The 16,013-nt window shown below is 41.5% G+C and overlaps 2 protein-coding genes across 2 annotated transcripts in view; one reads left to right on the top strand and one right to left on the bottom strand.

Moving 5' to 3' along the window:
- LOC148026534 (protein IN CHLOROPLAST ATPASE BIOGENESIS, chloroplastic-like) overlaps positions 1–16,013 on the bottom strand; it is a 108,704-nt gene that overhangs the window by 17,306 nt on the left and 75,385 nt on the right. The window contains exons 4-6 of the mRNA XM_087690974.1: positions 14,767–14,812; positions 14,606–14,663; positions 7,251–7,412 (exon numbers count right to left, since the gene is read on the bottom strand). Of these exons, the coding sequence (XP_087547100.1) occupies positions 7,251–7,412; positions 14,606–14,663; positions 14,767–14,812 (266 nt within the window). The remainder of the gene's footprint in view (positions 1–7,250; positions 7,413–14,605; positions 14,664–14,766; positions 14,813–16,013) is intronic.
- On the top strand, positions 4,430–5,227 carry LOC148026535 (uncharacterized). The gene has a single exon (XM_087690643.1). The coding sequence runs from the start codon at positions 4,430–4,432 to the stop codon at positions 5,225–5,227; it is 798 nt and encodes a 265-aa protein (XP_087546769.1).

The raw sequence follows: 16,013 nt of genomic DNA, 5'->3' as shown, positions 1-16,013 counted from the left end.
AGTCTTCACACCTTAAGGGTGATGAGGAGAAGTCACCGAAGTAGACTCTGAAGGCTGATAAGAAGGGCAGATTTGTAAATAGGCCTGACAAGAGGCAAAAACAGCAAGGAAGGACATGGAAAAGCTTTGCCCAGCATAAAGAAGAGATGGATGCAAATAAATGCTTCATTAGTGAGCAGGAGGGGCATTTATGAAGTATGAAAGTAATCAAAATATTCTAAGGGTGTTGACTTGGCCCACTTCCTTATGCTAGCTACCCAAATCTCCTCCCATGTTCCTTCCAAAAATAAAATCCATTTTCAACTCTTTGGCTCCCCTTGCCTTTTAGATTGGCCTCTACACTTGTATGGGACTACTCCTATGAGTCAGAATACTATCCATGATTTTGCCATAACAACTAGTAGCTTGGCCTTTACCTCTACCTATGTTAGAGGAGAGTGCCTTTTCTGAATTGTTCTTGCTTCATGACAAGATGTATTTTTAGTGGTTAGAAGTTGAACATATAGACAGCAATAAGAAAAGACTGAATGTAAATAGGATACAACGGGCAAGAGACCCAAAACATCAGCTGGTTTGGTGCCTAATGAAATCAGTGATCAACCCAATAATGATGCTACTAAGCTTTGCAGAGCACGGGAGAAGATCCAAGATCAGCATGCATTGATTTTCTTTGACAGTGGAGCAAGAGCCAATTTTATCTCTACAAACATGGCAACCCATCTAGGCATCAAGGAGGATGAGATGGGACCCATGGGAGAGTTGTGATGGCATGCAAAGCCTATCACACTTCTTATTGGCAAACTTCATTTACACATTTAGAGTGATCTAGATTCTAGACAAGGACCTAATTGCTATAAGGAGTGTAGATATGGGGGCCCAACCTTGACCACCACAGCCATTCAGCTCATACCTACAACAAATGGAGATCGACGGAGAGACCTTCACTTGGTCCATCACCCACATACACAGCTTATGGAATCTGTTGAGTTAAAAATACATTAGCCTAACTTAAACAGCCCCAAAATGAAGAAACCTTCTTATTTTAAAAAGAAAAGCAATCCTAGAGAGTTACTGTGTTCCACATGAAAAACCCTAATCCCCAAACTTTCTATAAATAGGCATGGAACCCACCAATCTCTCAATCTCGTTTTTGCAAGTTTCAAGAGCCATATCTCTACTTCCCACACCCCGTTCCACAAAGGACATCGTGGTCAGAGCTTCCCCCAACAATCTCCTACCATTTAGCACCTAATTCCAACCTTTGCCTTCACCATCAGTTGTCGCCTGGTACCCTAGAGTTGTAGCTTACTGTCACATTGCTTTGTTTGCTGATGACATTGTCATCTGATGTTATCGCCTACTGTCAGATTATTGTGTTTGCTATTGACGTCATCATGTAGTGCTATCACCATCAATCAGACACTATTGCCATCTCCAAATTTTGTGTTTACTAAGTTTTTCTCTCCTCTAGTTATGACCTATATCTTCTGCACAATTGCATGATGATTGCAGCTATCGCCCAGTTTTCTCTCTCTTTAGATATTTGCGTTTTTAGTCTCTCTCTCCTAACCATTCCTAGCTACATTTGCTTGTGTTTGACACAGGGAGGCTGCCTTGCTGTGTTTCGAGATCCGTTCAGAGTACAACACACTCTCTAGCTCATAATCTTTGCCTTGATCCCAGATATACCAAAGTTCGAGGTTCAATATTCACTACATAGTGTGTTTGTTGCTTGAGCATTGTATATTTAATATTCATTCACTTTATTATTCATTGTGTTCACTGTCTTTGTGTTACTCTAATTGTGTTTTGTGTTTATCAATCTGTGCTTTGTCATACGATTGGTTTTGTTTTTTCTACATTTAGAGCATTTCTTCACAGGATCTACCTCAACACAAATACGCCCGATTGGCTCTCGATTTCTCTCGTTAGTTCGCCACAGAGGGTGATACTTCATGTTGGTATACACAAATATCAGCTTGGTTTCAATTACATAGCCTCAGCATGGATAGATTACCCCCCTTTTAGTACTCCCTGGATTGGCCATCCCTTGCCTCAAGCTGATTGGAGATCCACAAGATCATCAGGGTACACATTACCCAGCTCAACACCCAACGACCTGGCTAGCACTAGAGTACACGAAGATGACTCTCTACATAAAGCATCTTCTCCACACTACAGATGATGGCTTTACTATCTGTCCAAGGTACATGGATGCTCATCAATCTCATGGGATCAGATGTGCTATCGGCCAGTTGCGCACATCCTCACATCAGTTAGAGATTGAGATTGGCATATACAGATCCATACCACTAGAGGAACGAATATGCCAGATTAGCCAACTCGAGCCAGAGACCGAGAAGCACCATATATGTCATTGTCCAACTTACTACGAGGTCCAAGGCCGCTTTGTTTGTTTTTTCAGAGATAGGTTTGGCTCTTTATTGAGATTCATGGATTGTGCAAATCAAAGATGCCTTGACCTCTTCCTTCTAGAGATCCGGTGTCCTCAGTAGTCAAGCCCCACGACAGAGAGGTCCAACACAGAGGCAACTTACAGACTTCTTCAAGAGGGTGACCCAGGAGACCCCATCCCCACCCCAGCATAGGACCACTAAGAAGACCCTAACACTATAGCAGCCTATGCTTACATGAGTAGCTTGGCCAATCTCGATGACCCAAACCGCAACATCGACAACAGTACCACATGCATGTGCAGATACAAAAGATCATTGCTTGGGCCAAAGTGAGGTCGAATGTACCTCCATGATATCCTCTCATTTGTACCTTCATGATGTCCCCCCCTATCAATGGCTCTATACCTCATGGATTGTTGAGAATCTTGTATACCAAGATTGTATCAACTAGGGTTTTACCACTATATCGTAGCCTATTTAGTTTATTTTCTTTTACACTTACTTTCTTCTAGATAGTTGTATCATCACAAATGGTTGTAAACATTAATATATCATTTCACACATACACACACACACACACACACACACACACACACTCTCTCTCTCTCTCTCTCTACCACCACTTTCTTTACAGAAAGTAGGGTCCGAGAGGCCATTGGCAGACTTAGCAGAGGAAAGGCACAAGATCATGATGGATTAGTAGCCGAGCACTTGATCCATGCTAGAGATTTGGTGGCAAGATTCCTAGCTTACATGTTTAACAGAGCCATGTGTGAAGGCCTACCAGAAAGCTGGAGCACGAATACTATTGTGCCTATCCACAAGTCAGGGAACCCTACTCTACCCAGTAACTATCGGACTATCATGGTTGGGCACATATTGGCTAAGTTATATGCTTCCATTCTTGAGCATGAGTTAAGTAAGTGGGCAAAGATGTGGGGTCTTAGAGCACAGGGACAGGCTAGCTTTAGGAGAGGTTTCTCCACATTGGATCACATCCTCACACTCAAAGCGATCATTGAGGAGGGAAGGGCCCATGGCCGACGGACCTACTGTTGCTTTGTGGACTTCCGCAAAGCCTTTGACACAGTACCAAGAGACAGGCTGATAAATAGATGGCATACCATGGGAGTACTGAAAGAGCTGAGTTGGGGTATTTTGGCACTGTATGAGAGAGTTGTGGGCATAGTCTGGACACTTGAGGGCCTTTCGGCACCTATTTACTCCACCATTGGGGTGAAACAGGGATGCCCCCTCTCTCTGACATTATTTGGCATGTACATTGATAGGATTGCTGATTATATTTCATAGGAAGGAGATAAAGGAGCTCCACTAGCTAGCACTTGGATATCCCTCCTATTGTATGCAGATGACATTGTATTGATAGCTGACTCTCCAGAGGGTCTACAGAGACACTTGGATGCACTACACTCCTATAAACCAAGGTGATGGATGGTATTTAATACTATACCATAGTGGGTCAGGAGATCAACACCTAAATTCACATATGGATTTGAGGAGTTGGAGTATGTGGATTCTTATACATACCTAGGAGTCTTATTCACAGGACCCACCTTTTCTATGCGAGAGGCAACAGACACTAGACTGACTCGTGGATACACAACACTAGGTTGCTTAGAGAGGATGTGCTCACAGGTGCAATTCCAAGAACCCTGCACCAAGCTATGGCTCTTCGATACACTGGTCACATCCACACTACTTTATGGAGTACAGATATGGGGGACCTAGTCTTGACCACCATAGTAGATCAGGGCGCACTTATGACGGATGGAGGTCGATGGAGAAACCCCTAGTGTCCATGATATCCAAGATGATCAGATGTAAGGCCTCAATGCCACATGAGATCATCAGAGCTGAGCTAGCAGCTACACCAATTGGTCGCATACATACATAGCCTATGGGACTTATCCAGACACAGATATGAAAGGTTAGCCCTTGAGTCCTCCAGACAGCTTGCCAGAGAGGGTGATACTTCATGTTGGTATACACAGATGTCGGCTTGGTTTGAGCTGCATGGCTTTAGCATGGACAAGTTACCCTCCTTCCAGTACTCCCTTGATGCACCATCTCTTGATTTGAGCAGGTTAGAGATCCGCAAGATCATCAGGATGGATCTTACCCAGTTGGATATCAGACGGACATGGTTGATGCCAGGGCAGGAGCTAGGGACAAAGATGGCTTTCTACCGCGTGCATTTCCTTCATACTACAGATGATGGATTTATTGTTCGCCCGAGATACATGGACACCCACCTTTCCCATGGGATCAGATGTACTATTGGCCAATTGCGCACCTCCTCACATCAACTAGATATTGAGATTGGCGAGATTGAGATTGGCAGATATAGATCCATCCCACCAGTGGAGCGCATATGCCAAATATGCCAATTAGAGCCAGAGACAGAGGAGCATTATATTTGCCGCTGCCCAGTGTATTATGAGGTCTGTGGTTGTTTCCACTGTCTCTTTAGAGACCGGTTTAGACCACTATCCAAAGTCATGGATTTTACCGATCAGCGATGCCTTGGCCTCTTTCTTCTTGAGATACAACGGCTTCGTGACATGCGTCTCAGGAGTACAGCTGCTCCAGGACATCGAGGCCCTTCACAGAGGCAGCTCACAGACTTCTTTGCAAAAGAGACTCAGAAGACTTCAATACGGTTACAACCACAGTCCACACGAGAGTCTCTCTCACCGCCACAATCCACACACAGACAAGGAGTACTGATTGATCGAGTTGTTCAACTTAGCCGATCCAGACGTTCTAGGCCTTGGCAAAAACATCGATGACACCTTCATAGGTGGATACAGGGGATTATTGCTCGGGCTAGAGCTAGGTCCTCCATACCCACATGAGATTGTACCATTTGGAGCTCATTGTTACTAGATAGAGCTCTATGTTTTACACATAGCCATAGTTAGTTTCCTTTCTTATTTTGCTTTGTGCTCCATACATATTTTGCCTAGACAATTGTACCATCATACACATGATTGTAACTCATGGTCTCATAGGTCATTTTGGCCTTTTGTAGACGTTAATATATCATTTCATTTCATTTCTCTCTCTCTCTCTCCAACAAAAGAACCTTGTGGCAATATATTCTCCCTCTCTTTCCCTCTCTAATTTCAAATTCACACTTTAAGCTCAACTTTCAAGCTCTCTACTCTCAAACTCTCTCTCCTCTAGCTCTCTACCTCCTCCTACATCAAGCTCTCCTTCACTCTAAATGTCTAAAGTGTATTGTTTTAAGTTCCAACATTAAGTATCAGCCTTAAAATTACATGTACAATGGATGCCATTGGACATGACAACCGGGGATCACAAATCAAGAATTGATTTCTGATCCCACGGATCAATGATATCATGGATAGGTTGCAAGAATCAGTCATATTCAGTCACATTGATTTGAAAAGTGGATATCATCAAATATGCATTAGACTAGAGGATGTGCCAAAGAACAACTTTTGGGTTGTATGAGTTTCTTGTCTCCTTGAAGATTGGCAACATGTAATCAAGGAGTCAAATGCTGAGATTGGCAGAGTTCAAGAATGGAGTAGCAGTTTGGGTATACATTAATGGGAGAGCACAAGTGTGTGATGACTGAAGGTATCATGGAGAAGTTGGGGATACTGGGGACTAGCCAAGCTTGGTAAATGTGAGGGTTGCAAACCATAATACAGTCAGGTCCTTGGCAATTGTGCAGGGAGTCAAGGTCTCGGTGATGGGTTTAGCATGTCTTGTGGGTTTCTACGTAATCCCTGTTGGAGAGCAAGCATGTCCCATGATTTTGGGAAGGCCATGGTTGATTACAACACATACTGTCCAAGATTGGAAAGCAGGACTGCTTACTGTTTATGATGCTCCTCATTAAAAAAGATCACGATCTACAACATGACGACCAGGGAGATGGAGTACCATGACGGTAGGGTTGTTAAGGACTCCAGTACTGACATTTTAGAATCAAAAGTGGATGAAACAGGAAGCAGTAGTGTCTTGGAAGAAAAGCAAGAACAGAAATTACTGCATATTCAGCCTGATCCATTTACAGCAGGTTCCCAGTCCAATGCTGAGATTAGCACGGTCCAGGTTGATTTCAGAAAAATGTCGGGAAGTGACTTAATAGAGGAGAGTTCTTGTTTTTGTGTGAGGCCGGGAAAGAGATGCATAACTTCTTTGCTAAACACACTTGCAAAGTTGGTATAAAAGATAGATGTTTACTTGATCCGTTTGGAGTTTCAGAGCAGTCCAATTGAAACCATATTCATACATTTTGAATGGCAAATTCTGAATACCTGCTTGTAAGTCTATACTTGCATACTTGTTACACTTCCAAATTGGCCGATTGTACTTGTTGTGATACATGGTATAACCAATCTATTATTCCTGTGTGGTCTATCTTACCTCCAATTAGATCATGTGTTTCATGCTCCACACTTCATGGCTTTCATGAAAACAGCCAACAGTGTTACCACTTTAGACCACTCTGTCTGAGCAATGAGTGTAAACACCCTCCTACACACCGAAGAAATCAAAATGGTACTATATTTTCTGTTTGTAAATGCAAGTTTGGAACTCTTATTGATGCAAAGATACAAACACATAAAATTGCAGACTAAACATGTACTTTTTTTGCAAAGAATTCAAGATTGTAGATTAAAGTGTTTCTAAGCACGTTTGGAAGTGGTACTGTTGCACAAACACAACCATCTCAATTCTTGATAACATATTCCCACATAAGGCTGAAAAGAAATTGCACCTTTAACCCTTGTATCTAAGGCCTGTATCAAATGTGGCAGGCAATAGAGCTTTCACCTTTTTCATGAGGTAGGCCTGAACATTTGTTGTTTTTGAATTTGCAAAATCACCTTTTTTGTACAATGAAAATCCATATTTCTCACATGTTGTAAAGATATTTCCATTCAAGTCTTCACTTGTGTCCTCTTCCACCAAGATCCTATGAATATATTCATCTACCTGCAGAAAGAAACCGATTGACTTTTGCACCTACCAGAACATGGACTATTTTTATCAAATAAGTAATATATAATTAAAAGGCACCAAATTCTAAAACAGATTCCTATTGCCAGATGTACATATTTTGTTTTTCCAAATGTGAAACGTGGGTATGCTAATAAATAGTGAACATGTACATCATCAAAACATTTGAGCAACTATTACAAGCTAGAAGACCTTAGCAAAAAATTTGCTTACAACCTGATAAAAGGACTTCTTCTTTCCTAGCTTCCTTTCATTAATACAAAAACATAAAGTTTGTAGATGATCATCCCTAACAACACAATCATTTCAGTATAATATCGATCAATCAATGCATCAAGCATAAACTATAGAGTTGAATTCTTTCTCCCACAATGGTTTAATGGTATTGATTATTGTGAACATAAAATACAAGCATCACAAGAGAACTATATGTTTGGCAAACAGATTGAAGAGACCACAGCATGCCAAGAAGCCAAATCATCCTTGGAAATAAGGCCCGCATGCTGTATGGTGCTAAATTGCCAATGTAGGAGACCTCTCAAGCGGCCAACATGATTGTGCACTCTAGAATGGGAATAAAAAATGAAAGCATTCTGGATAGTCCAATTATGCCAGCCACCCCAAAAGCAAAAAAGTGGAAAACAATTATCAGATGTGGCTCCATAGAGTCTGTCAGTTTGGGTATGCCAAAAACTCAATCTCAAGAATGTATGGATACTCAAGCAGCATCTTCTATGTGAGAGGGGGTGAAGATCGAAGCTCTCAGCTGAGAGTACACAATTGGGAATAGGGAGTAAGAGAGTGTGAAGACACAGCACGACTCCCAATGCAATTACCAAGAGGGTAATGAAAGTACAAAGTACAACCCTTAAACCCTAGGGTTGTTAATGTGCATTCACAACCGAAAGGTGTAAAACACGATAAGTGACCGAATTGTATAACATAAGCACATTAAATAAAGAATAATGTAATTGGGGGAAAAAACCACCCAACAAATTGGAGGTGGCTAGTGGCACAGGACTAGAGGCAGCACTAGTGGCAGGGTTGTTTGGTCCAGGGGCTGCAAATAGACGTTGGAGCTTGGCTACTACTCTGATACCGAATGTGAGAGGGGGTGAGGATTGAAGCTCTTAGCTAAGATTACACAATTGACAGTAGGGAGAGAGAGAGTGTGAAGACACAATATGACTCCCAATACAATTACCAAGAGTGTAATGAAAGTACAAAGTACAACCCTTAAACCTTAGGGTTGTTAATGTGCGTTCACACCCGAAAGATGTAAAACACGATAAGTGACCGAATTGTGTAACATAATAAGCACATAAAATAGAAGATAATGTAGCTGCGGGAAAAAACCTCTCATAAGGAGAGTAAAATGTGCCCTAGTGTCTTACTGCAGATCACCGACACTCCTCTATGAGCATAAGCATGAGTCAAACCCACATTCTACTACATGTGAGATAGTGTGGCTTCACTGATTGTTAGGAGAGCTTGGTTATCCTCAAACAAGTCCTACTACACTACATTGCGACAAGGAGAGCTACATTGCTTTGGCACGAAATCTTGTATTCCATGCTAAATCAAAGCACATTGAGATATAGTACCATCTCATTTGAGAGAAGATCTTGGATGAGACCATTGATATGATTTATTGCAAGACAGAGGACAACTTGGCAAATTTCTTTACGAAGGCTCTTCCTCAAATTGCTCTTCGACAACACTCCAGATTCTAAGCCTTTTGCCCCATGCAAGATCTGAGAGGGGGTGTTAGAGATTTATTCATCCCCTGGACAAGCATGCTAAGGCTACTGTTATATAGTTCGTTCTCTTGGGCACAATTATGCATTTTTAAAAACTAGGTTAGACAATTCTACAAAGCCTACAAGTGTTTCCTAGCTTTACCACGAAGCAGTCAAGTAGACACAGGATGTTGTGCAGGGTGCCACATGGCAGCTGCTGTGCTGCACACCATTTTTATCATCATTTTATTCAGCACTTGCAGTTTTGGTGCAGTCGGCTAGATGATTATTATATTGTGTTTTTTGAGCCCTATTTATAGGCTGCCTGCCTGTTGGTCATTTCACTTGTCAGTTTCAAGTAGTGAGAAAGATCAACTCAAGGAGATACTTCAACAGCCTATTTGTACATCTACCTTCGTTTCAGCATTCCTCTACTAGAGATTTCTGCGTTCTATTGTCTTTTCTCTCCCTTTGCTCTCGTGTTCATTGTCTTTCAGTCTTGTCCATATGCTTCCGCACTTGCTGCACTCTGCCACAGGAGGGCGAGGCTGAACAAGTGAGATAGGTCAAACAACAAGAAGCTTTCAGTCTTGTCCATATGCTTCCGCACTTGCTGCACTCTGCCACAGGAGGGCGAGGCTGAACAAGTGAGATAGGTCAAACAACAAGAAGAGGGTGAGCCTTAGTGGGTAGGCTAGAGGGAAGGTAGTCAGGGAAAATGATGAAGGGTGGCTGGTGGCTGTGGCGCTTCAACCATAGTAGCTAGCTAGCGGGTCATTTGCAGCATGTCTTGAAATGCCTTCGACACAAGAGAAGATGCCTAATTTGATTTAGGATTGTTCATCTCAAGCGGTGAGAGAAATTGGTCAACCTATTCTTATACACATCAAGATATGCAATAGGCTTAACATGAGGCACTTAAGAGTGATTCACCTATCATTTTTAACTTATATATCTTATGAAATATTCATGAGATGCCCGTAGCTATATAGGTAACTTGACACTTTGATTTGTAGATATTGAGCTGATTTAAAGCTTTTATGATTTGATGAATAAAATTTTGTCTACAATCTATCAATTTTTAGTAAATATGGATGAGTGCAAGTTAACATGCACATAGCCCATATAAACAAAAAACGGCCGGAATAGCCCCCTGGCATGCCGAATCACCGTCCCCGGCAAGAAGCCATCATGGCACCCATTCCAAAACTGTGGAACGGTCCTTGTTCCGTTTTAGACAAGGAACGCCACGTGGCATCCCACTTACCTTTGGCCCACCTATTGCTCCCGCCCGCTCTTCAATCCTCAGACCTGCGCGCTCCTACCTGCCTGTCAAGTCTCGACTGCACACTCCCGCCCGCCTCCTATCTGCTGCAGCGGCCAGTCCCCCCATTGATCCAGCAGCCAGTCCCCCTGTCTCCTCCCGCCTCCAACCTCTCTTCTTCCTTCTCCCTTCTCTTCTTCCTTCTCGTCTTCTCTTCCTTCTTCTCCAAGTTCCAAGTTCTCCATTCTTCTCCTCTTCTCTTCTTCCTTCTCCCTTCTCTCCTTTTCCCTTCTCTCTTGACTCTTGACTCTTGAGCCTTCTCCCTTCTCTCAAGACTCAAGTTCTCACTTCTCTCGAGCCATTTTTATTTCAATTTTCAGCTTGAAATGGTTTCATCTTCCCACCCCACTCGTCGGGTTGGTGGTCAAGGAAGAAGGTCCGATGATTGGTCATGGTGGAAAGAAGCTAATGCTGACCACCCATTGAGTGGTGGAGGATCTCGACCATGGGCTGTAAACTTTGCCCATACAAGCGAACTAGTGGAGCAAACAAGGTAACCCATTGAGCCAAGCATTTCTATTTCGAATTTTGTTGATTTTAATTTTTCAAAGTTACTTAAATATTAGAATATGGAATACCGATTGCCACTTGTTCTGTTTTATGCATAATCAGGTCCAAGCTCATCTCCTACATGAGCCAAATTCAGAGGTACAATTTTGTGACCTTGGAGAAGCAAAGGGAGCTTCATGACCATGTAGCAGGTCAACAAGCTTATCTTGCATCTAGACCACAACGTGTTGCAGTTAACCCTACAACTTTTGTGACACCATCCCCATCAGATGTGTCTAGAGCAAGGTCAATATCAAGAAGTGCTACCTCCACACCTACTGCAAGCATTACATCGGCTATGGCATCAACAAAGCCACATGTTGCACGTAGACAGAGCACACTTGATGCTTATTGGAATCCCAAGAAGAAGCAAGAGGTGGATACATCAATGGCACGTTTTTTTTATCATGACCACATTTAATTCCGTGCAGCTAGGTCAGAGTATTTTAAATTGATTTGCAATAAGATTGGTGAGTATGACCCTTTGTATGTACCTCCATCATCAGAGACCTTACGTACCACTTTTCTTGACAAGGAAAAGCGCCTTGTTGAGCAAGCAACAATGACTAAAAAGAGCATGTGGGCTAAAAATGGAGTTTTCTTGATTGCTAATGGTTGGAGTGATACATGCAAGTGATTCATTCATGGTATGGTTGCTTATTCTCGTGGAGAAATGTATTTCATATCTTCACATGATGCATTGAGGACAAGAAAGTTAGCAAATGTACTTGCAGTAGAGTGGCTTACACGTATTGAGCTTATTGGTCTAGAGCATGTTATGGGATTTGTTGCAGATGGAGAGCCCATAAATAGGACAGTAGGTGTTGTTATCTAGGGATATTATTCGCATATCACAGTTTCATATTGTATGGCTTTGTGGTCGGAGGGCAGCTTTGTGGTTGGAGGACTATGGTTCGGATGGTCCTAAGTTATAGCAACTAGCCATCCGTATTTTGAGTCAGTCAATTAGCTCCTCTTGTTTGGAGCAATTATGAAGTACATACACTCACATTACTTCAAAGAAGAGGAACCATCTTGGTGTGGAGAGGGCAAACGATCTAGTAATCGTTAGTGCTAATTTGAGGATGTTATGTAATAGTATGACAACAAAGCCCGATCCATTCACAGAGTGGGAGATGCAGCAAGAAGAGGAGACACATGCTGATGTTGAGAGAGATGCAACAGTTCATGGTACACATGATGATGAAGCTAGCACTTCAAGAGCAGCTAGAGCATCCTCAAATCATGATGATGATCTTTGATTTAGTTTACTTATCATGAGTCTCATGATACATAACACATGTACATTGTATATGATATTATGATCATTGATGACAATGTGACACTTGGGTTGTGCCATGCCGACGTTATATTTGTACTTTCAGTCTTGCAGTCGCCCTTTGGGCTATTTGGGCTTGCCGCATTTTGCTTCAGTCTAGAGACTAGACTTTATATTTGTAGTCTTTTTTGGGGCAATGAGCATGTTCTTTCAAAGATTAGACTTCATATTTGTAATCTTTTAAGTTTTTTGCAATGGGACCATAGGCATATTCTTTCAGCTTAGACTTTAAAGTTTAGTTCATTGTTCATTGTTTTATCATTTATGGCATATGTATTATGCATTTTATAATTGAATAGCTTAATTCTTGAGCCTTGTAAGTTGTAATAAAATTTCTAATGGGTAGCTTTAGAATGATGCATGATATCTTAAAGTTAAGACTTAAAATGATTTGTCCTTGTGGATTATATACCTTGATTTTAACACTCTAGAGTCCACATGGATTATGAGTGAAATATTAATTTTTTTTCATGAATTTTAAATTTTTAAATGCCGTTCCGTTCCCATGTTCCCGTTCCCTAGGTTTGACGTCCCCGTACCCATCCCCATCCCCATCCCGGTCCCCGTTCTCCGTTCCTATTCCCTGTTTCATGTTTCTATGACATGGCCTTCTTTGTACTTTGTTATTTTACCTCAAGGGAAATTTCTCTAAGGTGTCATTAATAGAAATTTCTTTTCTCTAGGGAAAAAAAAAAGAGTTTAAGTTAGAAGAGGCCACTCTTAATCATAGGGAGTGACGAACTACAGCTCAAAGTGTAGTAGTTGATGGCAACACATAACTGGCAGTGAGAACTTATGGGATGAGTGGCTTTGAAAGTCATCTACTGCAGCAACTCATGCTCACAAGAATGCTCCTAAAGGATGATAATGATGGTAATGTCTCGATGATTGCAACGTTGGTTAGTCCTTCAAGACTCCTCTAGTGATGATTGTGAGTCTCTTGAAAGTGATGGGTCTGAAGGATCATGTCACAAAGCTATTAGGTCCTAGGCCCCCTAGAGTCTAGAGTCTCCCTTTTTTGTTCTATTTAGATTGTAGTACTTTCTAAGCACTATAAGTTAGTGACTCAATGGCAAGTTGGCACTTTTTATCACTCTACTTAGACTTTATATCATAACTCGTGAGCCATCATGTTGAAGATAACCAGTTTAAGGTTTATCTTTCATAGGTTAACTGCTAGCTTCTTAGCTATTTTTTAACGATCATAAGAAAAACCATACTTATTCACAAACTTTTGTGTACATTCTGTGCCTTACTGAGTACTCATATCAGACACATTTTTCAATGTATCTTACTACCATGTTTGGCCCATAGATTAAAAATCCAGTGGGTGATCTTTCTACTGCTGAAAGAACTCTAGTAACGTCCAAGTATGTGACAAGCTGACACACAACTAGAATGGACAAAGTAAAACAGGTAGTAGCCAATTAAGCTCCCCAGTGGTATAAGATGATTTATGTACATCTGAGGTGAAGCCACCACAGCTCAGGATGAATGTTATGTTTGTGAGCAAAAACCTGTTGTATTTTTGTTCATACCATAATCTTGTTCTGCACTGCACAGGTTAGAAGGATCATGCTCCAAGGTTTGAGAACATCTCCTTTGGCATAAAACTTCTAATGGCACTTGAACTGGAATATCAGGCCCATAGCCAAGTTCTGAGCCCCCTAGGTAACATTTGTGTTGAAAGGACTCTCATGACTGGAACCCACAATCAGCACATGTTAGAATGATGAACCATGATGATATAAGATGTAACTGTCTTTCCCTCCTGGAAGAAAAAGAAAATGCTGTTTACGTTTGGGGTACAGCAACTACAGCATAATATGGATCCTACATTGGTGCAAATAACATGTTCTGTTGTAACCATAACCATCTTCGGCACATGCACAAAATAAAAGAATTGTCTTTCCAGAGAATGAATGGAAATGCCTAGCATTTTATAGACTCTTTTTTGGTTCCAACAAGATCATGCAGTCCTAGATGCACTGATGCACAGACAACCATGCACTTACGGATCATCATAGAATATACATATAGGATCAGATGTTTCCAAATTTCAACACACTCCATCATGGTGTAAAATGTGAATATAATCAACTTATGGCACATTCCCATATTGGCACCTTTAAAGGTGAACTGCTCTTTATATCAATGAATGATGAAGACTCAACATTGCAGTTCAAAAAATAAGAAATGAAAACTGTGGTTACCATACAGTTTTAGCCAGCAAAACAACACCATGCTTTTGAACTTCAACAATAGGCATCTCCATTCTGTCAGGATTAAACAAATTCAAAACATCCATAAAGCTGACAAGCATACAAAGTTGTGGAAAAACTAATTAAACAAAAACATCAAGGATAAATGAAAACTTACCCATCTGGGGGAGTAGGCCATCTTAATAATGCTGTCACAGAACCTGCTAAGCAACAGAATTACAACCATCAAACCCTTAAAACCATGATAGAAAATCTAAAGGACCGTCCTAAACAGTAAACTGAAGACAGAAAAATTTCTTGGACTCCCTCGCTCATTCTTAATTCCCAAAGGCAAGACCTCGGAACTCACTACAGGGGAGAGTGACTCTACTGAAAAAGATGAAAAAGAGGGTACAACCATCGTGTGTGTGAGAGAGATTATGGAAAATATTACCAGTGTATATGTTGCAATTGGAGTATGCCAAATACACAAATCAAGCATGTCTCATTGCTGCAGATTGATATTGATAAAGCTTTTGACTTGGTGTCTTGAGACTTCATTGTCCAAATAATTGCTGAATTGGGTTTTGAACCTAAACTGCAGTGTGTCATTGCCCTTTGTTGGCTTTTATGCAAGGGTTCATTATATCATCTTCAACATTGTATGCATCCTGATTTCTTCATCATCATTCAGGTTTGAACCTAAACTGCAGTGTGTCATTGCCCTTTGTTGGCTTTTATGCAAGGGTTCATTATATCATCTTCAACATTGTATACGTCCTGATTTCTTCACCATCATTCAGGTTTTATGTTCATTTGCCTTCATTCTTGTTGTGTTCTCTCTTAGTACATTGTTGCTTCGGCATGTACGCTCACCTGGCATTGCCAGGTGTATTGCCTCTGTGAGAGATTGCTGTGTTTTCCTGTCTCACTGCTGTGTTCTCCCCTTTCTGCCCTCATTCAGGCATCAGAAGCACGTGCATGATTCAGGCTGCCCCATATGTGTTTACAGCTTGTCAAACGGCTCTCAAGACGACGATGAAAGCCCGAGGAAAAGCAGTAAAATAAATGAGCACGAGCCATCGTTTCACCTCCCAGCCTTGCCTAGTTCATTGCTGGCCAGACCTATCGTGATCCGATTGCCAGCCGTCAAACCTTGGTGAGTCCTACTATTCTTGGACTCTCTTTGGTTCTAGGCTCCCCTAAACCCCGTTCGGGCGCCCAAGACCCCGGACGGTCATCCTCGTGCATGTTTCCCTTGATTTACCTTGATGTCACATTTAATGTCACATTAATGTCACATTTCCTTCCCCTTAAGAATCGGTTTCGTCCTCGAAAACAATACTTGGAAGGTCTAACTGTAAATTGGGAAACCTTTTCTTTAAAGTACTTACTCGCTCCCATGTTGAGCTTTCTTCTGAACAA

Source organism: Lygodium microphyllum, chromosome 13 (assembly GCF_053477565.2).
Source record: "Lygodium microphyllum isolate KBCC chromosome 13, Lygodium_microphyllum_v1.1.10, whole genome shotgun sequence".
NCBI lineage: Eukaryota > Viridiplantae > Streptophyta > Polypodiopsida > Schizaeales > Lygodiaceae > Lygodium > Lygodium microphyllum.
This window is presented reverse-complemented; position numbering and strand designations above follow the sequence as displayed.

Coding starts and splice junctions, on each gene's coding strand:
- LOC148026535 (XM_087690643.1), top strand. CDS start 4,430: ATGTCGGCTTGGTTTGAGCTGCATGGCTTTAGCATGGACAAGTTACCC.